We start from the raw sequence: 26,761 nt of genomic DNA, 5'->3' as shown, positions 1-26,761 counted from the left end.
CTAGTTGCTACATTGTTAGTCATCAAATAAATATATATGTTTATATCACCGCCACGAATCAGCCGATAATTGAAAAATATGTAAAAGCTCAAAAATCAACATTTATTTTTGTCCATGGCCCTTGCATACAATCGTGATTGTTGACCTTTAGAAAGAAAGCGGCAGAGGAATAAAAATCGATATCGAAGTATATTTTTGTGCGTAAGAAGCCACGTAATGTGGGAAGATAACTATTTCTTGAGAAATGGGACACAAGCTCGGATATTGATGTGGTGGGAAATCAGTGGCGTCTTTTTTTGAAAGGAACCATTTTGACATACTCCTTAAGCCACAAACGAAATTCTCACAAAGTCGAATGAGATTTGATATCTCTCCACTCGAAGTGAGAAAGGCTGTACCATTCGTTATGAAGATTTGTCTTCAGTAAAACTTAACAGAATGTCGTCTCTGCCATGATTACTTCCAGGTAACAGTCAAAATGTCATCAAATTGTTTGGTTTACTTGATTTTTAATATCATTAATTTCTTCTTCATCGTGAAGTCACTCAAAAATTATAGAAAATCTCTCCATACGTCTTCCTCAGACAACTGATTAAAAGATAGTAAGTATATAAGTATTCGAAAGAAGCAGTAGGAAAGTAAATGGTAGCAGGATACGTGAAACGATACAGTGACATCGGAATTTGCTGTTTGCAAGATCTATAAGCTGTGAAGCGATGTTAATTGTTATTCATAGTTCTTCTCTATTTATAGGAAGAGCGAACGGATATTCGTCTTGTTGCAACACCTTTGGGGAAGTGCAGTGCAACTGAAATTAATAGTGGTCTTAGCTCTCTATGGCCCACAACGTCTCTGTGCATGAGGTTCATGTCTATATTACTTCCTGCAAAAGTGTTTATTAACGTGGCTTGTTTCTGTTCCTCTAGAACCATCTTCAGATCTGCAAATTTCGCTTACAGGAGGCAGCATGTGAAGGTTGCTGTGTGCGGACGGGCTACTCCTGTAACCGAAATTTGCATATCTGAAGATGGTTCTAGAAGAACAGAGACCAGCAACTTGAATTACATTTTTGCAATCAAGACGGATAATAAGTTTAAAAAGTTATTGTGGTATTCCACCAGACATTACGTCTGTTTTTGCAAAATGCGAGGTTCAAGGCATTTAAAAATAATTTATTTCACTTCATTTTTCTAAGGAGAAGATGACATAATTCACTTCCACTTGGAAGAATGTACTACATATATAACTAATATGTCATTTATGCTAAAACCCAAAACAATTAAACATTTCTCATGTTAAGTACGTACGTGTACCTATGTGGAGCTGTTAGTGATATGTGAAGCATCGACTCTTTCTCTGTAAGTCGTTCCTTGTGTGACATTCCTTCTAACAGAAGGGTGAGGGACAAGGTTGTAATTCGAAACAATTTACACATTTTCGCTTCTAGTCGGCTGGGTATTTGATCTTTAAATTATTTCCTTATTTCTTATCCACTTTTTATGTGCTCCAGTCTTTATCTGCATTTTAAATGCATTTTACAAGTCACAACCTTGTCTTGTGTTAAATTATTACTTATTAAGGTGCACGACCAACGCAGTATTCGGAAACCGTCAGTACTTTATACAGGATGTCTTTCCTAAGAGACGCTACGCGCCCTTTCTCTAGAGCTGTACCACATATTTGCCATTTCCGTTTTGAATTGTGAAGCTAGACTCAATTCTAACAAATAATGCTCATCTAGTCTTTCGTATGACGGCCAGTGTCTACAGAAGGCGTCAGTTGGTTCTTCTTTACACGCAAAATGATTTTTTAAGGAGGGGAATTTTACGTCCCCATTGGATATAGTGCTCCCACATTTAATCTCCTGCATAAGTATATGTATAACTTGGCATAACAATCTGTAACTTAAAAATTAACCAGATATTTCAAATATATTTAATGTATTATACAGGACTTAAAGGTGTACATCTCGAAAAAATTACAAATGCTGCTTTATTGAGAAAAAAAAATTTCTTTCCAGCATGTGCCTAAATTGAGTTGTACTAATGTTAATAAGTATTATCAGCAATTTCTAGAAAATCGCTTCTGTAGAAATTTGTCTTCTAATTGCGGATTTGACAAGTACTGCCCCTAACACGTGTGTGAAAATATCAACTCAATTGTGTTGCTGAGCCTTGGCAGTTAATTTCCCTGGACACCTGTCTTTTCGTTCCCTCGCCTCTACTACAGTAACACACAACGCAAAAAAAAAAGGAAGGGAAGAAAAAAGCAAATTAAACGACCCAGTATGGTAACCAGTTTTACTGAATGCTGTAGTTGTAATGCTGATAATACGTATGACGCAGCGAACGGTCACAGATCCTTTCAAGTACAAGGAAAGGCAATCTGCTGCTAGTTGCTGCAACCAGAGTTCACGGAACGGAAAATCAGGAGGGAACTTAACGATAACATTCGATGACGCCATTGGGTGTCTAAAGATATATAATTGGAAATATAACGCAGAGAGCGGTAGTAGTTTTTGTCGAGTACAATGAAGGCTGCTTTGTTGCTTGTTGCTGGTAAGTATTGGTAGAATTTATTATCTTTCATTCACGATAAACATATTTTTCTTAACTCCAATCTACATTATTTCTCATGTATTGATCCGTGTGAAATGCTATATCCATGTATTGAAAGATGGTTGTATAGCGGAAAGAAAAATAAAGCATCCAGTAGACTTTAAAATGCATATCTTATTCCGAATGAGAACTTTTTAATCTTCGCTACTGTGGAGCTTATCTCGTCTACTGTAAGCTGTTTGCTATATCGAATCATCAGCAGAGTATATTAAGCAACTGAGTAAAGCACTTAGACCACATTACATTCTTGTATCATAAGAAAATACTCACATATACTCTCCTGTGTATAAAACTCTTGCACAATAAGTGCTTCACGATGGAATTTAGACAGTTACAACCCGATCGTTATTGCACGAGTATTTTCCGTGTACAAACACCTTTTAAATGTAAAAAAAAGAAAAAAAAAAGAAAGGCAACGAACGGCTGTCTTACTGTAGAAAGCCGTAATTATGTATGACAAAGTTGTATGAATGAATTTAGAAATCAGAATAAAAGGTTTTTCATCTCCAGAACGATTGAAAGCTGCTTCTGGTAAATAGCTAATTACACTTAATTCACGCAAATACTGGACAACGAAGGTCACGCCTGAGCTTAGATGTAAAAGAAGAAGCGTTAAATGAACTTCAAAGACGGAAGATCTGTGATGAAATATTTTTAATAAAAATTTTAATTGTGACTAGCAACACTTCATAGATACGATATTGCGTCGCGCAATTCACGATACTGCTGCCTCTTTGAAAACATCTTTAGTCGTAACAGAAAGTAATTAATTCCTTATCTGATTCTATTCGAGTAGTGCCGTAGAAACTATCCTTTAAGGCTACAACCTATTGCCAGTAGTAATTTTATGAAGAGATATGTCATTTACAGAACACAACATAAGATCATAAAATTACTTTGGCTACAAGACAGCCAGTATACTTTTGTCACTCAAGCATGTATTGCTCTTCTATCACATTTCGTTTCAACTGATTGTCTTCGTTACCATAGCAGTGCTGCACCACATGAAGAACCATAGTTGCTACAGCTTTCTATTACAATGACTACTTGATTGAAAATGAGTTGTCAATTAAACGGTTCCTTTTTCTTTTACCTATATTTTTCCATTATGGTTTTCTTGGAAGTTATGATGAGAGGATAGGACTACGTTGATGGTTTAACTAAACCAATGTAATGTTCCAAGAAAGCTCCTATTGTACTGGCTTGCGTATAACACAACTATAAAATTACTGGATGGATCTTACTTTGCGGTGAGTTGCTAGCGGTACGATATAATGCTTTTTATGAAATTCAATATAGACAGTAGTCACTTTTTGATAGCGATCAACTTGAATAAACCTGGGCCACACTGATTTTTAATTAACTCCAAAAACCTTCTTGCTACCACGTACTACGCACATACACGTGTGCTCCCTCACTTATACCTTACCTTTCGGTATTCTCGTACGTTGCCCACTAAATGACAATTCGGAACTGTATCGAATATTGTTCGGAATATTTCAAGGAACGAGGCTTCTATGTCGGCGACATTGCCCATACTGTGATTCCTAGTTGATGAGTACCACAAGATTTCTGTTTGCTGAATCAGTTTGGTTTCTTATGGAGGACACTTCCGTCTTCCGGGGTTCATTTATCCTGCAACGACAACGAGTTAAGCATTAAATCATGTGTTCTTTTTTCGAGTCGCTTAGAATGCTTTGCCTCTCTTTCGACTTACGATTTACTTCTGCTGGAACGGCAGAAAGTTGTGTATAGGGCCTTAAAGACATCTTCTCAGATCCAGATACATTTCCACTATTGAGCGGTTTTAGTTTCTATTGCTCGATCAGTTACGTCAATGTCGAATAGATGGGTCTTATGAGACAAATCAGCGAAACCTCCTTGTGTGGTGAAATAGTTTCGGAAAAGCGAAATCAGTAATCCTGCCTTATCTCCGTGATTTGTTGCGAGGGTTCCAGTACGGTCAAAGAGTGACTTAATAAGTGTAGTAGATGTGTATATTGGACCAATACATGTTAAGATTTTTGGTCAGATCGGCTAGTGATTGTTTAATTTAAATCTCATGGCTGCTTTCAGGTTTTGCTTTTAACAAGGCTCCGAAGTCCTCTAAACTTGTACTGAAGCTCTTAATGTTTTGACAGAAACTTAGTAACGTATCACTCGAACTGTGACGGTCTTTGCATTTCTCTGAAACCTCACTCCGCACATACAGGTCTAAGATGCCGTTTGCAAATACTCGTGGAGTTGACCATTTCGTGTTTCACACCCTCGTCACTAAAGGAGCTGGATATTCGATCTTGACAGCTGAAATACACTACAGTTCAATTCCTGATATTTCTTCTGAGGGGGAATTCTTTCCTATATCCAGTAACATTCTATTGACACCAATAGCCGTTGAATTAGTAACAGCCCTTTGATCACTGACCGTTTCGTTCATAATAACTGATTCGCGTACTATAAGTCTGTTCCATTTAAGAGATTTCCCTACAAGTCACTTCTGTAAGTAAAATGCTGGAGATACTTGTCAGATATGAAGTGAAATGAGCATAGGGCATTTGTGATAAAAATTGCCAAGAAGTTTCATACAAATCCTGCCTGTGACACCAGTTTTAATCGAATGGCTCTATCATTTAATAGCTATATGTATTTTGAGAGTTAGTGACTGGTGTTGCAATCCTTCTACACTTGAGAAATCAAGAAGCATGTCGCTAAAATGTGATACGTACTGGAATGCGCACGCAACACCTCTTGTAGGAATGGTGAAAAGAGTACTCCAGCTTTATTTATGCAACAAAAAAGTTACTGCACCAGTTACATTTTTCTGACTTAGGACAATAGTTTTCGCAAATTTTATTTCACCTTAGAGTGTTGTTGGAAGCAACATAAGTTTTAGATCATTTGCCTGCGTGTGTGTTATTCAATGATTTTTCCCATGCGATCGTCTCTTTATGTAATTCTAAGAGGATACTACAGATCCTACAGAGAGAGGATACCTTAGTCTTCTTGGTAGATGCCATCGTGCCGAAGAACATTAAACTGTATGGAGGGGTGGACACGGTCCCCAAGCACAAACGCAAACTATTTTAGATCAATTATGCCTTCCATTATCAAGAATAACCGACACGAATACATTCCTCAGACCATAACGCCTCTCACTGAATGCAGGTTGTTTGCCCTGAGATGTTTTACGCCGTACACGCCGCCCGACTTATACCCGATCGAGCATAAAACGTCTTTCGCCTAAAACTATGGCTCAAAGCAGGTCCTGTTCAGGTATTGGAGTGAAAATTGAACCCTTCGTCGCCGGTGAACAGCAGTCGACGTGAGCGTACGAATGTGGCACCTGCTGTGTGTAAATAGGAACTTTTGTTGGATGGTTGTTAGGCAGACATTGTTGGTAGTCCTTTTGGTTCATCTGGGGCGTCTTTCCCTCAACTGTTGCATGCCTTTTCATCCGTACACATCTCCGCACCTGTCTTTCGCTCCTGTCATCTATGGCCCATTCTGCCCCACTGGTCATGGTGTCAGTTATCGATAGTGCAATTTTACCAGGCACAGTTCACTTTAAGCAGGGTGACACTTGAACAGCTTACAAACTGAGACGTGCATCCACTCTTGCCCCGAAAGGCAATAATCATACCCTTTTGGACGTCAGATAAATAGCTTCGTTTTCGCATTATGACACCGACTTCACTGTCCCCCGCGGCTCCCTGATGATCTTTAAATAGCCTCCACTGTTAATGCTGCGCCCTACCTTCATTGAGTTGTTATCTGGCGCTGATGTCGAACAAAGGCGGTGGTCACATTACTGTGAGGGAACCGTGTATATACTACTATCTTGGACTTAACGTAGATAGTGAAAGGACTCTGATGTCTCCCATCGTACAATATGCGGAACATCACAAGAAGTTATGTGAGACATTCCATTCAAGGCTGTCACGTCTTTGCCTCTAAATTTAGTTTGAATGTAAAAGAAAAACAAACAAATACTAATCATCTCCATCACGGGATTTCAGAGGACGAACAGGGACAATATTTTAATAGGGTACGTTCATTATCTTGATGAGGAGCAAAAGACTTTACAGAGCCATCCACTTGGAGATATGTGTGCTTTTCAGCGAAACCCCAGCTACATGATCGTAACGAGGAAGGCTTCCAGCTCTGTAATACTTTTTATTCTTTACGACTGAGGGTAGAGTGGGCTGTTTGATGTCAAAACCAATGAAGAATCTAACTTTATCAGCCAAATATCTTGCTAGCTTTTAGTGTGGCAGAGCGTTACTAAAAAGGCAAACCTTCCCAATATTTTTATATTATTAAGGAAAGAAATAATATTGTCAATTTAATTGTGTGATAATATCAGACAAACAAGAACTTAAAAAACCAATGTATTTGTTTATTGGAACACGAAATTAATTAGGAGAGTTTGTCCGACGTGAGCATAGCGTGCATGTTGCTGTTGATTCGTTTTTTTTTTTTCTGGGACGAGTGGACTGTTCAAATAACACCTATGTAGCATACAGTAGTGTTGCATTGTTAAGTGGGAGAGTTCCACTAGCAGCCATTAGACGAAATGGCGATCTGTAATTACGTTCACTGACTTTTACAGCACTGGTAGCAGTGGCGGAGGTCCACGGACAACCAGAAGAGTCGACCACCGCCAACATCGGGAATGAGAATCTAAGCACCGGAAATATCACGGCTGAGAATAGATTTCTGGGAAGGTCGTCCTACACGGAAGATGATGATACCATTTGTGTCGCTGCAGACAACAGGTTCTACTTGTATGCTAATTCGTTGAAGCTGTATTCTTGCTACAACCAACTACCGAAAGGTAAGTTACTTTGAACAAAACTGTTTTCTGTTCAAAATTGACAAGATAAAACCAGTTTGTTCAGCATAAAAATTCGCGTAGGGTTCCACAGCGAAAGTGAAAATATGAGTGAAATCAAATCATCAATGAACAGTGGCTACCCCTGCCTCGCCGAAATGACGAAATTGCAACTTTTCATGTTTCTTCACCAAAACCATTCACAGCAATTTGCTGCGCATATTTAGTCCACCTTTTAAAATAATTTTCTTTCCCCTTAAAACATCATGTTGGCATTAAATTGGGGCACAGACTCATTCACTGTTTTAGTGACACATCTACAATGTAATGTCGGAGCGAAATATAATCTACTTATAGACTATCACACACCGTACTACAATCAACCGTATAACCATCGAAAAAAATGTCCCAAATTTCAGGAATTTATAAATAGCAGCATGCCTCACATTTTAATCAGGAGTCAGTGAAGGTTGAATAAAGAACCTGATAAAAGCACGTTACTTAGGCGTAGTACCAGTTAAGATATCCATTGAGTTAGAAGTTCTGCCTGCACGCGTGTTGGTTAGCACGAGAGTACATGAAAGTTAAATAATGAATCTTTAGATGGACATGTCTACAAAACAAGAGGTAAAATCTACATGTATAGTAAGTTTGTTACTACACAAACACGACATTCTCTAGCTAGTCTTTTCGTGGCCACTGTTGTAAGCAGGCTGATACATTGCAGTCACAAAGAACAGTAGTTAAGGAAAACGCACCTTCTATCGGAGCTTTCAGAAGAGCTGAGCTTATACTGTGAAATTGCTCATCGTGTTCTAGCAAAATATCACGATTAAAACTCACCATGAGCCGACCGAAATGCTCCAGCCCCAGGCGCCATAATATTGGGGACGATTATTAAACAGAAGGTTGCCTCGCATCTCGCACAAAGCTGAAGTCCATAACTTCACAGAGATCGTGCAGAGTATCATGGTCGCAGTTTCAAGAGAATAATTCTTCAAACTCTAACAAAATGTGAATCTTCTAGAGTTGGGGAAAATGAAAGGTCTCACTACTACAAACTTTTGGTCTGTCTCAAAACAATTAACATTTTGGTGATCTTGCGCTCTCCAAACTTGGCATTCTGAGTGATGGAGAAAGATACCTGAGTCATTCAGTGTTTCTACAGGGTGATTGGGTCGTTTGGCATCCGCAGTTCTGATTTTGACGACGGTTCTGACAGCGCGGCGCAATTGTAAATTCTTTGTGATTGCGTTTATCTGTTGTCTATTCAAGTCTAATAATTGAATTTATGTCAGCGATGGGTCTCTACCTGTGTCCTTTGATGTTCGTGACTATTAAGTATCGCGAAGGCTAAGTCCCATCACAAAATTAGCAATCAACCATCCCGTTATCTGTCTAAACGGTACAGATGATTTTACTTCACTCCGACTTCTGACTAATACTTCCAACCGTAAAACTTTTAAACTTCACATCGTCTTTAAAACAACCTAGAAGCGCTTAGCATGCGTACTACTATTGCAAGAGTACAAGAGAGAAATGACGTTACATTATAGTCACCGCAAACTTACAGCTCGATAGGGCTACACCCCTCTTTTAGGAAAAAAGTTATCTTTGGTCAGTTTATGATCTGGGCTTTAACCTCAGTAAATAATAATTTCTTGAATCCTTTCTGTTCCGTATCATATGGTATTCTCTCAATGAGTCCTTTCTTTATGATAAGCATTAGTGTTTACATAACATTCTTGTTAATTAAACTGTCAAGAGTGTAAATTTTGTTGTCAGTAGCTGTAATCACTGTCAAGATGACTGATTTTTCTATTTCCTTTTGCAACAAAAGGGGGTTCGTTATAGGTTGGGCGAACGTTCAGACGGCGGAATACCGATCCTGACCTGTACACGAAGGACAGAGTAAACGCATTTCATCCAGTCACGTTGGATCGTTCTACTGTTAAGATGGTCTCACGTACGACAATGTTTTACGGTTACTGGGGACCAGCGATGCTGGCCATTTCCAAATCACACACTCAGGGATTGCCAGATCAGTTCTCAGCAAATGAAACCGAGGTCCCTCAGGTTATCGTCATTTGCCTCGTCGCAGGATACACGTGTTGCTCACTGAATGCTTCGCACGCCAGGAGCATTACCCTCCTAGAGGAACTTGGTTCTAGTGACACCCATAAACTTTCGAAATACGCTATAAGTCAGGTTTATTCGCGTCGTCAATCTTCCAACTGTCTGCTATAGTACCAGTAAGGATAGGAACCCTGTAACGTAGCACACTCTGTGACCCCAAATTATCTCTGATACACGACCATAACATAATCTTGTCACAATGCTGACAGTGAAATTCGCGCTATGTAAAAAAGGTGAAGGCTTACCGTTGTCTTATCACTAGTAAAATTAAACTGCTATGTTATTTTTGTACTTCCTATCTTTAGCAAAGCGCATTTCTCTTCGTTGCAGTTTACGTGGTGAAACCAAAGAGTCAGTGTAAACCATACCTGTCAGATTGTCCCAGGAACTAGGAGTATTGCTAGTTCGTTGCCTCAGCTTGAATCGTCTGCGAGGGAGTGGAGACTAAATGGCTGACCTGCTGACTGAAGACATCTGCTGTTTCCAGACGAGCCAAGAAACTGGAAGAGTGTCAGAAGTTGACACATTTATTTAAACATAAACCATGGAATCTACACATCCTATTCTGTGTCAGCTTCTGATTACTTCACGACATGCAGTAAATATCATTACTGTAAAGATTAGTATTAAAAACATTGCGTTTGTATTCTTTTTATGTTTCTGTTGTTTCCCAAACAGTTGTATGCCGACGCAAGAAAAGTGTAGTTTCATGACGTCAACTGTTATATTAAACGATAGAAGATATTTCTCTACCTACAGGTTCACGTAATTACTGACAAACTACGGCTTGTTATTAATAACATGAAATGCATTGCATCCGTTATCCACGCTGACCTCCTAAATTCCCAGTATCCAAATCCAACCTTAACACACTGACTGCCACGAGGACACCGGCGGCCACAGCAAAGACTTACGATTGACGCCTCGGCTGGGCCTTACCTGGCCTTGGAAAGAAGTGAAAAATTTGTAATCCAGAGGAAATGGTGTCATATCTCACGGTTCTATATAAATTTATTGCAAGCTATTTGAAATATCACGACAAGATGCGTGTTCGCATTATCGAAGTAGTAAAACTGACCGTCTACCGTCTCAATTACTAGATCTTGTCGACTGAAGCGTAAGTAAAGGTGCGTACCGAAAAGTAATGCCTCCGAATTTTTATATGTGAAAACTTATAAAGCTTTTTAAATAAAATAAACTTTATTAACACTTTACATACTTATTCTTCCTGTCACTATGTTTATCCAAACAAGAGAACAGTTTCTTGATACCTTCACTGTTGAATGTTTGACTTTGTTCAAGGGGCCACAACATTACTTCTACTTGCACAGCTTCATCAATATCAAAGTGAAACCCTCTAAAAGTTTTCATCGAGTTTTGGAAAAAGGTGACGGGTGGATGGGGCATAATCGGGGTGTATGGAAGATGATCTGTGACCTCGTATACAATGTGTCGGTTTGTTATACCTGTCGCAGCGCTTGTACATGCTCTGTCGTTGCCACGGTAAAGGAAAGGTAGCTCCATCTGTGCAAGAACTCTTCGAATTCGTCTTTTCAGTTTCTTGAAGGAATACAACCAGCAGTATCTCGAGCTCTGTCACAGTTACGCAACACACCGCCATGTCACATGCTACAGTACGTAGCCCTCGATCGGCAGAGGGTTGCAATTGCGTTATGGAATCGTGAAAGTCGACCGAGTAATATGCACGACGCGTAATAGGGTAACATGCATTGTTAACATGATGAAAAACTCGGAGGCATACTTCCCGTCTTATCAATACTTTCTTTCATTTTTCCTTCGGTAACATCAGATATCCAAGGAAAAAAGCATGGTGCAAAGCGAATGCTACAAAATAGTGTTATATCAAGCAACAGAAAGATAAATAGAGACAGGTAAGAAAATCGTTATCAGTTAGATTAAGGAAACCATACATTAATCATAATTTATTCTGTTCAGTACTAAAACTAAATGTAAATCCCAAATGGCCACAAAACACATAATTTGCTTGGTAGGAGTAGCCAACAGCGCACACGTTTAAGAAAAATTGCAACACGTCACGGTAGGCATATCCCACTTCAAGATAAAAGCGTATCTACGTAACCTTAGTCCGACTCACTGGTTAACAGAAATGCGATTCAGAAAATGAGGCTCTGGTAATGCTGTTACTGCATGCAGCGGGGCTAAGAACAAGTAGCACTAATTCTGGGCTGAGGTGGAGCTCTCCCATTAGCTCGGTTAGACGAGAAAATGCCGTGGAAATCGAAGACTCAGACTCAATGATGTCCAAGTTGAGTTTGCTCCAAACGTTCTTTTTCAGTTAAAGCATCAAAGAGTATCCAGTTGAAACCTCCAATTGTAGTATGTTATCTTTTTCTATCTCTCTTTATTTAAACATTAAGACATAACATAAACTTCTTACATATAAAACGTCTGTTTTACTCTGTCCATGAGTTAATTAAAAACAGTTGAAAATAATAGTGCACACAATAACAGCGTCGGTATCTAATGAGGTAAAAAAGACGCAACACGTAGGGGACACTAAATTGCACATTACGTTACACATTATAATTCCATTCTAGACACCCATCGCCCAGGCGTATATTCACAGTGCTGGTACGTAGACACACGAACAAATTTCACTTTAGGAAAGGCGTTCAACTACCTTCCATTTGGAAAGACAACGCAACTAGCTGTATCATACGTTGCTGGACCCTACACAACCCGCCTGCATAAACTTTTGTTAATTTTGCCTCCCCCATCCCCTCAACCACACACACACACACATAGATAATTAGACTCTAGTGGATTGCCGTCTTGGGATTCTGGACTCCAGAACATCGAAAATCCATGACTGATTCAATTCCCTGGAAGTGCTTCTATTCCAAAGCGTGGCAATGTACCTTCGTTCCGAAACCTAATGTGTAACTGAACACAAAGAGAAACTTTTAAAATGCATTGTGGAATGTATTGCAAAGGAACTAATTACGCAAGGTACATGCAAAGTGTCCAGCAACAGGTAAGGGATCAAAAGTACTTCTTTGACCATTCTAGCCTGTTGATTTATGTTGCTGCGTCAGGAACACAAGCCATGTGCAGACGTGGTTTTGGGGTAACTTTTCTAAATTTCATGCAGCAATGGCTGGAAGGTAGTAGATAAGGAACAGAATGTCATATCGGATGGCTTTCGCGGGTGACGTTGATATTTAGCAAGCTGCTCTAGGACGCATGTATACGACGTTGCACTTGGGAGGGAATGCAAGGCAAGACGAACACTGTATACAAGTGTGACGAAATCAGGGCAGCACAGGGAACTGCCCTGCGGGGGATAACCGATACATTGTAGATCGAAGCGCACCTAATGAACTGTGTGTAGGGACCAAAGAGGGCTGAGGGAACCAGAAGTTGTAAAAATCAAAGAGCGGTCCACTTGTCTCCTCCAGAGGAAATACGTCACGGGTCTAACCTGCAGGCTCAAATGGGGGGTAGTTGTACCGCCACTATGTCCATGTTTAGAATCCGAGTCAATAACGATTGTTTAAATTGCACGCGAACCTCGACGACATTGTGGTGATGACTCGCGGCAGCCAGCGGGCCCGCTGAAACTACTGCCAACCTCTGCTGCACAGACGCGCAGTATCTGTGGCGGGGAGGGGCCGCACCTTGGAGGTGCACCGGCACGAGGAACGAGATCGCCGCTACCCTCCGCTCTGTGGGTGACATCGTCCGGCGGACTGCAAGCTGCCATTCGCTGGGGCGGGTCGGGGGCACCAACTAGCGACCTCCCGGGTGAAGAGCAATCTGCGGTCTCTCACGAATATGCCCTGGCTGCTAAGGCTTACTACAACGATGACGGCCAGTTATTTTGGCGCTGTACGTGGGGTTCAAAATTTGTGCTTGAGGGCGCAGCCAGACACGTCCCAGGCTACCTACGCACATACACGCAGGTTAATGTATCGCGGCGACCCCTTAGCCGTCACGAGAGTAGGAGCGCTACTTATGCAACGCTGGGTGGCTGGACGCCGATGCAGCAAAACGCCATCACTGCGATCAGTGGGAGGCCTGCTGTTTAAATTCTATGCATTAAAGTCAATGAAACACTTTCCGGTTTTTCTCTGCATTCTTATGGGTAAGTCACCCCTCTCTACCAAGCCGTACCTCTGTGTCGTTCCGACAACCCCTGAGCGCTACAGGACGGTTGTGAAACGTCATGTTCACATGCAGGTTGTGTTCCAATCAATAATGATTGTTGTGAGTTGAAAATAACTTCACAAGTGAAGCTAGATTCGTCAGTCCATCCCGCGTTACTTTTAAAACGGCCTATATCTTTCAAATGGTGCAGAATCCATTCAAATAACTATACTCTTCCATTTCGGTCTTCTGGCCACTGGTGCTGAATTAGCTTGTTATGATACAGAAACAGGTCATTGTGCATGACTTCAAAAACCAGTTTTTCACATATCTGGAACTACTTTTGGTGATGTAGTAGAATGGTTTCAAGAATTGCTTTATCTGTAGGAGTAGTTTTCGTCCTTGGAAGGCCACTGTGCATTACTTGTATATGAAGGTTACCCGTTTCCCAGAAGACTGTGCTTCAGGTGACCTAAACCATTCTCTTCAAGATGAAGTCTTCTGTGGTACTGTGTAGCATATCCACGAGCAACAGCAGCCTATTGATCGGAAACTCTCAGCAACAAAAACATATTACGATATTTATCTTTTGTGGCTTTCATCGGGAAGCTGCCCTACATAAACTCGACAGGAGCAGTCATGGTTGCCCACTAAGCAGTCAGTAGACACATAAATGCAGGTTAATTTATCCCTCTCTAATGCCATAGGCCACTATCATTTTGTAGGTCATTGTCTTGTGTTCATATAATGCCCAACTTACAAACTACGAGAGCTGGGAAAGGGAATCCAAAAAATGTAAATGAAACCTTAACAAGATTTGAACAACGGCTCTATGGGGGCGTAGGTTTGATGTTTCACCAGACCACTCTGTCACCTGCAAGGCCTGGCACGGTTATGTGGGATGACACACAGTCCTCTTTACATTCCGATGCCCCACACGACGTGACAGTGTTGATAGCTCCTCGTTTTCACCAACTAAGTGCTTTCTAAACGGACACGATCTTGACAGATAAATTTTTGATTGGATTCTGATTAAAGATTCGCCTGCTGGTATTTATTCGTCACCCTGTATGCTGATTAAGAAAGTTAGCCAACAAGAGTATGTAATAACAATTACTGAAACTACAATCGGCTACAAAACAAGAGTGTTGCTCAGTGGGAGTTTTTGTTGTTTACGTTACAGTATGAAGGAGCTCTCCAAGCCGCTTTAGGTCTCAGAGTGAGTCGTTTTAACTGATCCCTTTATCCACTCAAGCTCAGACCACTATTTTCTGTTCTCCGACGTTTTGCCATTGCCAGTCTACATTCCCCGCCGGTTCCACGTGTGACCGATTCGTAGTATTAAATAATTCTCGTACGAAATCACGCGTATTCCTATTGTCTTTATGAAATGTACACCACTGGACATTAAAATTACTACACCACGAAGATGACGTGCTACAGGCGCGTAATTTAACCGACATGAAGAGGATGCTGTGATATGCAAATGACTGTCTTTTCAGAGCGTTCACACAAGGTTGGCGCCGGTGGCGACACCTACAACGTGCTGACATGACGAAAGTTTCCAACCGATTTCTCATACACAATCAGCAGTTGACCGGCGTTTCCTGGTGAAACGTTGTTGTTATACCTCGTGTAAGGAGGAGATATGCGTACCATCCCGTTTCCGTCTTTGATAAAGGTCAGATTGTAGCTTATTGCGATTGCGATTTATCATATCGCGACACGGCTATGAATTACTTACTCCCTTCTTTGTACATCTCCTTCAAGTTCCTCATCCTCATCGCTTTCTCTATAGAGAGATGTTTAACCTAACTTTTGTGATGTTTCGATAACTTCTTCTTCAATTAACGCGAACTTACTTTCATTGGCTGTACACAGGTGAATACTGCCTACAGCTTCGATTACCCCTGGAGGAAAGATAAATTCATCATAACTACTGCTTTCAGCTTCATCAGTCTCTGACAGGAGCCCGTTTTTGCTATCTTTTTCTTTACATGGTGCTAAAAATTCAGCTGTCACCCTATATATCTCTTGGATTTCTTCGTCCTCCTCTAACAATTACCGCCAGAACCGTACATGTTGCTTTCCTCCTCCTGTGTATCACTACTTGTTAGTTGAACACCATCGACTTCAGCGACACTACAGTCAGTTGCTTGCGTGTTTTGGTCGCCAGTTGGACACTCAACCAGATTATCATCACTTTCGGAATCACTAGCATCATAGGGAAGATCCTTTTCTACTGACAACTGATCACAATAGGAATGGGTTTCGTACTTCAGTTCGTGGATCAGGGGCAGTTCCATCTCCGAAAGTTGCCTCCTTTGGGACAGAATGCAGTAATTGTTGTTTGCATTCGTAGAATGGGATTATCTCGTCAAAATCTATTTGTGTATGCATCTTTGTGCAATACATTTTCCCTATTGAGCGTAGCTCCCCTTCCCAGTCACTACGTCTCGTATTCTGCTCAACCCTCCCATTTTTCAACTCATCATACATGTAACAAAGTTCCCCAAAATACGCAACATCATCTGACTCGTCCTCTATTAGGCCATGATTGCTACGCGAAGCAGCAACATGTCCCTCCTTCAGTAATGGCAAAATACCTTGTCTTTGATCCAAGCTCTTCTCCTACGACTTTTTACATTACCCGTTCCGTTTGGCTATGTTCACCCTTATTTACTTGTTTGTCAGTAGTCTGGTTTGCCACACTATGCTTCTGTACACCGACAGTCACCATTACATTGCCACTGCTGGAAAATGTATTTACAACACGGTAACACTCGACTTGCCTACTTCGGTCTCCTTAATACTTCTGTGGTCGCTGTCGTCTTTTGTTGGGCCAGTTCCGTTCCTCCGAGCCGGGCAGACCAGAGATAAGAGCGGCCTTTGGTTTTCCCCATCGTCACTTCCATTATTGTTGAAGTTACCTCGACCACATCCACTACCATGACCTCTACCACGTCCTTTGATCACATTTATCTGATGACCACCTCGGCCTCCTTTTTCCGATGAGTTCTGATATCTTGAAGATCGATTGTCGCGGGTTTCGCGCCATCGATCTTCTTCCTCTATTTTTTCCAAGAAATCATCAAATTTCGTGTGGTTGCTTCCTACATAACGTTTGGTTGCGTCAGGTAGTTTCTTCCGTAACTCTCATACGATTTCAAACTCCGATAGTCTGTGCTGAGATACACTAATCGTTTAAACCAATTTTAGCAATATTCCTTCATGGAATACCCGCCATTCTTGCGACGACAAATTCTCGCCACAACTTATGCTTCTTTTGTAAGGACCAAAAGTCATCCACAAACTTTTCTTTAAACTGGGAAAACGTCATGTTTGATGCACCCAAGTTTAAACCCCAGTCTTTGTACTACCTACCATAGCATAAATCGAAAAACTGATCTTTTCTCTGTATGCCATGGCTGTTGGTAACATCCATTCGCTATTCTTTATGAAATCGGCCGAATATCACTCCCCTTGTTTCACTTGAGGTTTAATTTTGTCCTCCTACCTCAGCAGTTCTGATTTCTGCACAAACAAAGGTGTACTACTCGCTTTGCTTTGCAATCCCACTCGTAACTAGTCGGCTTTACGTTGCAAATCAATACGTAATGCTTCGACTTCGTTACGTATTTGGGTTGTCACGTCACCTACATTACTTTGAACTTTCGTAAAACTGTCTTGTACCCTCGTTACTGTATCCTTAAGCGTCACGAAATGAGCTTTTGATTCTTCAGCGATCTCGGTTTTCATTACAGGTAGTATTTCCTGCAACTTGACCTCTCCCATAGGTTTCGCAGTCTCTGCCACGGGTGTTAATTCAGTATCAAGCCTTTCGTTGATACACACTACCTCGCCTTTAACTGACGTTGTAGAAGTACTGAGTTCATTAATTCTTTGGCTCTGCAAATTTAGTACTTTTAAATTCGCTTCAGTTTTCCACGTAACATTAATGTCTAACGTAGAAATGTTCATATCTAATTCTTTGGTCTGATCGGAAATTTTCGTCTCAAGTTTACTAGTGAGCCTAGTTTCTAAACTCCGGCTCTCAGTCGTAATGTCCAACCGGATCTCTCCCATATTGGAACTCATGTTAGAATTCATAGCCATCATGGTCTTGGACATATTGTTCCACATTGTCATTAAATCGGATATAGATGGTTGTACATCTACACCCTTTGTTCGTTTCGAATCAACATCATGCTGATCTGAAACAGTAGACTCTTTTCCTACTTTTCGCACATTTAGCGGTGTTGTTTCGCTTAATGGTTGCGTCATTTCAATTGCACTGTCACTAGCCGCCAGTAATGACACCGGTCGGCCAGATGCGTCACTGCACCCGAGCGCGCCCGCTACGTCAGCTATCAGCACCCCATTGCCAGAGTTGTCCGTTTCTGTCTTAATTTTCTCCGTTTCGGGATTGCCGTTAGACCCTGACATTTTTATCAAAAAATTGTCTTGCCTCACAAGTACTCTTACGCAATGAAACAGCGACTGTCTCATTGTCAGAATCGGATTTTGTTGTGCTACCTTGCAGCTCGTTGTCATGCACTTTTGTTACCAATTTCTGGTAATTATGCACGTTTGCATGCAGAACTTTTCCCAGAAAAGGTTTTATAAGTCCTGTCAAGGCCGCCACATGTGACCATACCTGCCGATTCCACCTTTGTCCGATTCGTAGTACTCGTATTAAATAATTCTCGTACGAAATCGTGAGGAATCGTACTGTCTCTACGAAACGTAGTTGAAAAAGAAAACAGTTAACAACTTACATCTTTCCCTACGCCTTTCTTTCTACTACTTTTGTTTAAATAATTACATTTTCAATGCACATAATAACGTTTGTTGATTGCTGATAAGTGAAAATCCAGCGCAAGCCGTCCCGACGAAAGCGAACACCCTCAGGAAGCGGGCAGCGACCACACATCCTCTGACACCTATAGACACTGGCACAAATAAACCTAACCGTGTCTCTGTGGCCGCGTTCCGCAGCTTTTCTCAAGCCACAATACAGCCATTAGCTCACCCCCGCTAGCTTAAACTTTACACTGTAAAATGTTACTACACTTATTGTTAATAAACTTTCTATGTTCAACAAAACCTATGACCGGTGTAACCTAATGGAAGTTACACAGCAAGGCTGTCATTGAACGTGGGCTCTACCCAAAGCACAATGTGGATGAAGGGGCTCGCTGTGCAAATTCGTTGCGGAACACAGGATTGTACAATGTCTGCCCTACCTGCTAGAAGATCCATCCACACTGCAGTAGTATACCACAGCAGACTCGAAACCTTACCTTAGTTAGGCCCACTGTAAGAAAAACTATTCCTAAAATTTTATTTTCGGTCGCCAACTCTTATGGAGCAATTTTGAAATCTTTTAACGTTTTTCCTTTATTTACTTTTTGTGCTGACACTGCCTTTGAGTGGCTGTAATTTTTTTTATTTGAATTTACTTCGCAACAACATGGAAGCAAACTCGGACTGAGCAAGTGGCTGCTATCTTTACTTTTGAAAAACTTGTTACTCTAATTTTGAATTAGCAGGCAAAGCAAATTTAAATTTGTAGCAAAATTAATGTTATTCAATGGAATGTAGTTTATTTTGTTGAACAAAGCGACCACATTTAAAGATGGCGTTATCCACCAAAGCAATTTCTTCGCTTGAAATTCCCCCTCTTTCTACTATGAAGCAGTTCATAATAATAATGAATTTGCTTATCGTACCGTTTACTCAAATATTATACAACTTCTATTTTTTCGCTTCAAAGTTAGTTCACTGTAACCCCACACACGATCTGCGATCAAACAAACAGAACTATAGAGTTACCGCTTGCCTTGAGTTGCGTGCTGGAGGGCTCATAGTACTGTTGGTACAACAATTTCGGTCGGCTCTTCACGTCCCCAGTGATAGACTTCCTTATTGATAGCCACATCACAAGCAGCAGCCATCTTTACTCGTCGGAGGGTCGGCCGAATTGCATCATAAAATTATTCGAATAATCTTGCTTTCCAATTTGATACATACTCTAGACGACTTTGGGGCATAAAAGCCGCTGCAATCCGAATATTTGGTTTCAGTTTTTCACAATGTTGGCACCAAATAAGCCTCACCTTAACGGACCTTTCGCAGCCCGATACACACGCCACTGCCTTTCTTTCCATGGACTTCTCACTTGGCGCTCCTTTCGCCAAAGTCACCTCCGCAATTGGTCACGTAAAACCCTTTGTACTTCCCCTCATATTATTCTATACATTTATTTATTATATTAACCATGAAAATATGCCCTAAGCTGGTTACAGTCATTCGAATTATTTCATTAAATGGCAATAACATTTTCCTTATCGTTATTTATCAATTCATTTACATCAAAGAGCTTTGCATACAAACATAACACTTTTACACATTCATTTGTTGACTCCCTTTACATCTCTCTGTAAAATCTAATATCGATATTTCAGCATACCAGTACCCTAAACCAAAGTTAAAAAATATTTAAAAAAATTATGTAATGTTTAACGGTGACATCACACTCAGAAGTTATCGATAGTGGAATAATAATCACCAGGTGTTAAGCAAGAACTCTGTCCAGGCCTCCACAGACCTGATTGTCTCACCAATATGCCACAAATGCAAGGAGAGCAAGCGTCATGCTCCCCACCCAGATGATCCTTTACGGAAACCGAAAGTACACTGACCTTAGATGACTGTCGAAAAACTCGTGTCACTTTATATCTCCGCAAACTACGACCAATACTCTTATAAATGGTCCCAATGTAGGTCAAAAAGGCCATATAATTTGGTGCTACCTCGGTATTATCACCACTCACCGGGATCGCACATGGCCAAGAGCGCTATGCAGGTCTGATCTGTCTTTCACTGTAACCAACCTCACGAAGAGTGATTTCGAGATTGATTAGCTCAGCTGAAAACTCTCATGTCTGAGATGGCATGCGCCTTTGAAACAAGGTGTGAAGTATCCCTTCTGGTTGAGGCGGATGGTGACAGCTGTCAGCCTACAGATATAAGACAAAGCTAGTACGCTTCCTATCATCAGCATGACCCAACGTACCATCCACCTTCCTCTGACTAACACATCAAGAAAGGGAAGACAGCCATCCTCCTCCATAAACATCAAAGGACGAATAATCGTGTTGAGTGAACTGAAGTGCTCTAAAAAGTTGCTGAAATTTTCACTTCCATGAATTCAATCCACCCGAATATTCCGCTCTTGATGGAGATGGGAAAGGGTGGCTTTGTACCCTTCCTTGATGTGTTGGTCACAAGGAAAGTGGGTTGTGCGATAGGTCATGCTGAAGGTAGGCAGCCGACTAGCTTTGACTTGTATCTGTAGGCTGACAGTTGTCACCAAGTTGCTCAAGGTGAAGCGACGCTTCTTACCTTGGTTCATAGGGCTATTGTATCCCAGACTCTGAGAGTATGTCAGCTGAGTTAGCGCATCTCGAGGTCACCTTTTGTCAGAATGGTTATAGTGTAAGACATATCAGACGTGCATTGCGTTTACGGCCAACTATGCATCAGGTGAGTTATGACACCGAGTTAGTACCAAAGTCTACGGCATTTATGCCTTACGTAGGAAACATTTCTAACAGTATTGGCCGTATTTTGTGGAGATCTGGTGTGAAGTTCGTCATTGGATCGCCATGTTAAACCTGTGTCCTTTTAGGATCTATAGAGGATGATCATGGTTTGCGTAAGGCGGATGTCTTCCGTATTCCTTGTAGTTGAAATCATCTTATATTGGTAAGTCGATGAGGACAATTGAGGGCCGGCGTACTGAGCGTAAGTGGCACACGCTTACAACAGGAGAGCAAACCCGCCATTGGAGAACTTTGTCTTGGGAACTGTTATCCTATGAAGCATAACAGTACGAAGATTCTGGAATTCAGTTCCAGCTGTTGTATGTTCTTAAGGAAGCTGTTGAAATTGAAGTAGCAAGACACATCATTAATAGGCATGCCGATTTTTGTTTAAATTTTGCATGGGATCCGGCTCTGTCTCTTTTCATAAAACAACGTGACAGAGCTTACGCTTCTCGCCGTTGGTTTTTAATAATCGCTATAGATAACTTCTGACGCCGCTAACTTTCCGTTTGTAACAGCCCTAGTGTTTACAGTGTCTCTACGCTTTTGTGTGTATGTGTGTGTGTGTTATCATTACGACGTTTCTGTGAAAATCAAGGCATTACGTTAAGTTGCTTAGCGCTTACTTGCTTCACTACAACTTTATATTTCGCACTATTTGTTTCATTCGGCGAAATCTCATCTGGTGCAATATCATATTTTTATTCAGTCTTCTGTCGCTTCATTTGAAATGTGCAGGTCAGATCCGCTGTCTACGGCGTTTCCATTTTAATAGACTGCGCCATTCTCATCAGGAGCGACATATTCTACATTTTTATTCTTTTTATTTACCATTAAATCATCTTTTTTACTCTCACCATTCATAGTTGTCTCAACATGATCATGCATTCATTTGTGGCTACTTCCGAACTTCCCTGAAATCTCTGGTAAGGGAATTAAGTATTTCAGATTCCTCTTTAGTTTCTCTTACCCTCAGAAATAATATCTGTATATCCTCCGGGAAATGTTTTTGCCCTTGTAAATGTATATTAATCATTGTCCTTGTATTGATATTATCGTATATGTTAAAGGTTTTTACCGTTCAGATTCTCGATAGTAATTTCAAGCCTCATATTATAGAAAGAAAGGAATATAGGGGAGTAACCACACTCAAGTTTGATCCTCTTAACTTCCTCGGTGATACTAAAGATGATATGCTAACTATCCCATTCACTCAGAGAGCGAATTACGCGTGAGGTACCTAACTGCTTTCTCTAGAGCTCTAATGATTTAACCTACATACAGACTTCTAATACTGTCGCAGGTCGCTGATTAGCTGTCCTGAGGCTGTTATCAACCATAATCGAGGAACTGGTGTCACGTAATTAAGTAGTTCGTTCACTTCTTTTACAGGAATGCTACTCGTATTTGCTTTTGCGGGATGGGATAATCTACAAGGCACAAACATTATTCTCTTCGTTTTACCAATTCACAAGTTATTGTCTTATTTTCGAAATTTATATTGCGACCTAATTAACCGATTACACGTTATGTATTCTGAAACTGTTTTAGACTCTTTATTAGTGCACAGAAATAAGATTTAAATGACCGCACGAGGCAACATGTCCGTGTCCCATGACTAACCCCTAAATTTCCCTAACATTTTTCTGAATTGTGCGTGAAAATGAAATATAATTGTCCGCATCCAACAGCACGTCATTGTATCATGACTGCACATTTGATCTGTTTAGACGGGGCCATTACTTCCCTTGAGTGCCCGAAGAGCGTTGTTTGTCTTGCCGTTTAGCTTTTGTTTTCAGTTACGCCTGTAATTATGAACTCCGAATGAAGTTGGCGTTAGCTTCTATTTAAAGCAACTTATTTTAGAATGTTAGGTGAGTTTAATGCACCTTTCCAAAAGTGTTGGTGGAAGAAAAGTGGTGGTTTAGGGCACAGCCTTCGAATGCATCAGCCAATCACATTGAGAGACCGAATTTTTTCGCCATATTTACCGCAAAGGGTCACTTTCTACTATTGGTACATCACACCATTAATTATGTCTTATGCATAAAGCTGCAGCCTCCATTGCTCCCAGGAAAGACTCTTGGAGGCAAGTATGTTGTCAGTATGATATCACAAGGTGTGGGATGTTTCTAGTCTTGGATTTCCCATTTGACCTCGGGCAGTCGGTCCGAATGCTCTTCTTGCACGGTAACGCAAGCCCCCACACTGCCAATCGGACTAAGCCTGATCTTCAACAATTCGGTTGAGAAACACTTCAACATGCTCCGTTCAGCCACAACCTTTCTCTGCGTGGTTCTCACTTCTTTGATAACCTGAAAAAAGACATGTGTAGACGTCTGTTGCTGCCGGTCAAGGAAGTACAGTTGACAATGCGCTTGTGAATCCGTCAGCGGCGGACCACATTTTACGAAACTGGAACTGTTCATCTGCTGTCACAATGGTATAAACATCGAAATATGTGTGGTGACTCCTTTTGACTGGAACCATTCCAAGGTCACGTTGTTTAAACAACATGTAAACAAGACACAGTTCATTAAGTGACGTAAAAGTACAACTTCACTAAGTATTTGCAACTCATTACAGATTATGCCAGAATATAGCAACTGGTTAATAATGCATATGTACACACACTAGTCTACTTATACATACACTTGTACAAAGTACACATGTTCTTCGTACTAAATGTAAAATGTCGAGCTGCATGGACTTTCATCTACAAAACGTGGAAACTAAAAGTCATACGTACATCATTATGGGGACAGAAACATTCAAAAACATTTTAGAAGTTACTCATTAAGTAGTGGAGTGTTTATAGCCTTTAAGTTTGGTTATCCAGGATATACTAGCAAGGAAGCACCAACATTTTCAACATTACCTTTTTCAAATGGACCAGTATATAATGTTTAGCAGTTGCTGTCCTTTCTATTCACGAGAGAGGATTTTGTGTGATTATTGATAAGGTCTCTGCGTCCTACATTTAATCTTTGGATCTCGATACTTCTTTGTATTCTCCAGTGACAGCGAGTCTGTCAATTTACTATGTAACTTGTAACGTGTTTGGTGAGTGGAGGGCAGGATATTGCCGTCATGTAGTAAGCTGAGCAGAATGTATCTTTCATTTAAAAATTTTAACAGAAATTAACTTAACCTCTCAATATACGTGATTCCAGGCTTCTGGAGCCAGCGACAGTACAATTATGGAATAGTTCTCGGTGGTGTGCAATCAGACATAAAAAAAGACTGCTCTCAAATAGAACTCTGTATGAATAAAGTGGCCTTCTCCAATTGACACAATCCTTATAGCAACAATGCATATTTGGCAGGTAGAAACACCTCTAACACCATAGAACATGAAAGTTTTCTGTACTGCAACTATTTAAACAATGTATTCTAATTTTCCAATGTACTTTAAAAGAAAAACACAATCCTTGAAACTCCCATATTTGATGAACGATGCAGTCGACAACAACGTAATTAAAATTTTTGATGAACGATGCACTTCAACCTGTAAATCTATTCTGCAGCGACTCAACAATTCACCAGCCGTCACACACCGTCACACTCGCAAGAACACACAATACAAGACAAAATCAATTGATAACTAACACAAATATCCACTGATCGAAAATATGACTAACAAACATTGTTTGATTACACGTAGTAAATCTATCATGTCGCCAGAAACATAAATTGATGGTGACGTAACATCACAGTGTAGCTTTTATCTACAGAGAACATTTAAATCTTAACCTCAGATTTGTTGGATTAGGATCGCCGTTGTCTAACTATTTGCGTATCAAGCCTGACAAGTGAAAATCTTGTCTTATTAGTCTCGGCAATTCTGCTGTTATTGTGAAACATACATCGCTCTAGTAGGAGGGGGTCCCATTAACGTTTTCAAGGTGCGTTCCGATACTTCAATTAAGTGTTCCGTCTCATACGTGAGCGATAAATGTTTCACAATAACAGCGGAAATGCAAAAATTAATAAGACAATATTTCCACTTGTCTGGTTCATTATGCAGCTAGTTAGAGAACGCCGACTGTAAGTGTGCATGGTTCCTACGTTTGCTTGATTCAGCAATTCTGGAGGTGCTACAGGAGCCCATCGACCCAAATATATTGAAAGACAGGGAAAGATATGAATAGAAGACTCGGAAACCGATACAAGCCATCCTACGAGCATGCGAAAGATTTAGGAATGCATTCCATTTGCCAGAGATTTAGGGTGAGAGAAGAAAATGTAGATCTGGATCTAGCATGCAAGGTTGCTCCAGTCATAAGATCGTAACATAGCGCATCTGTTATGTCTTCCTGTATTTCATTTGAAAAAGTTATTGCTCAAAAACTTTCCACCCAGTATAAGACAGGTTAGATGTGGAAGTAACAGTCCTAAGTTCCGTAATCGTCATATATACGTATCATATATATTATTACACAAGAATATGCAATGAGCATTGTGTTGCAAAATTTAGCTTCTGAAATGACTCTTTTTGGACATTTTTACATAATGTGCATGTCAGTTTTATAAAATGCCTTGAAAGAACAAAAAGGTGATGTACAGAAACTCTGACTTCTGTTAATTGATGTTTTCCATCCCAAATTTCCTTAAAATTCCAGTAAACAGCAGTAAATAGGGATGTTTTGTATTTGAATATTGTTGGGTCATAGAGACCTGATGTATCACATTTGATACATGGGCTACAGCTGCTTTTACTTGATAGGGACCTGCTGCAACACACGCAATACATGACGCATAGATCAGTAGGTCACGTATTTAATGACACTTTTTTTCAAATTATTGGCTCTTAGCGGTGCTAAGAAGTGAAATATTAGGAATTTTCCAATTCTTTTATTTAAAAGTTTGGTTTCAGGTCTCTGGAGGTTAACTGACTGTGGATAACAATGCAGGATATGTTTGGCAATCGTGTGACCAACAAGTTACTTCATGAATGACACAGAATTTGCCTACACATATCACTTGATATTTATGTATGTAATGCATTAAATAATACGAGTGATTTTCACATAATGTGTGAAATAATGTTATCTACTTACGGTTTTGAGCCCATGGAAATCATGTGACTTGGAAACTGCGATTAATCTCGTCTTTCACGTTCTGAGACTATCCTTCGAAGCCCGGAGTGGAGGAGTAAGAGAGAGCACAACGCAGTAAAAATTTCGCCAGCTATGAGTGGTTGCCAGGGAAGGGTGCCTGCTTTGGTTCCTGATTACAGTCTCGGTGGAGGATACACTTTTATCCATTTTGTGTCACAGCTAAAATAAGTTAAATTGAAAATCAATATGGAACTTTTATTTATTTTATTTGTAGCATTCCACATTAGCGTACTACTTCATTGTGACATGGGAAAGCAAGTAAACACAGTTTGTTTCTGTGCCCAGACTAAATAATACCATAATAATTGAATCTAATGC

General features: G+C 40.5%; 1 protein-coding gene across 4 annotated transcripts in view; it reads left to right on the top strand.

The window, feature by feature from the left end:
* LOC126457693 (uncharacterized) overlaps window positions 1–26,761 on the top strand; it is a 294,532-nt gene that overhangs the window by 209,621 nt on the left and 58,150 nt on the right. The window contains exons 1-3 of one of the 4 annotated variants that reach the window (XM_050094222.1): window positions 2,420–2,558; window positions 7,228–7,452; window positions 9,916–10,231. The exons of 1 other annotated variant lie outside the window; for it this stretch is intronic. In XM_050094222.1, coding sequence (XP_049950179.1) covers window positions 2,531–2,558; window positions 7,228–7,452; window positions 9,916–9,977 — 315 coding nt within the window. In that variant the 5' untranslated portion in view covers window positions 2,420–2,530 and the 3' untranslated portion in view covers window positions 9,978–10,231. Of the gene's footprint in view, window positions 1–2,419; window positions 2,559–7,227; window positions 7,453–9,915; window positions 10,342–26,761 lie in introns of those variants that run through there. 2 more of the 4 variants (XM_050094220.1, XM_050094221.1) reach the window with 2 other exon arrangements.

The sequence above is a fragment of the Schistocerca serialis genome, chromosome 2, assembly GCF_023864345.2.
Source record: "Schistocerca serialis cubense isolate TAMUIC-IGC-003099 chromosome 2, iqSchSeri2.2, whole genome shotgun sequence".
Lineage (NCBI taxonomy): Eukaryota > Metazoa > Arthropoda > Insecta > Orthoptera > Acrididae > Schistocerca > Schistocerca serialis.
Note: the sequence above shows the minus strand (reverse complement) of the source record. Positions and strands in the feature narration are given on the sequence as shown.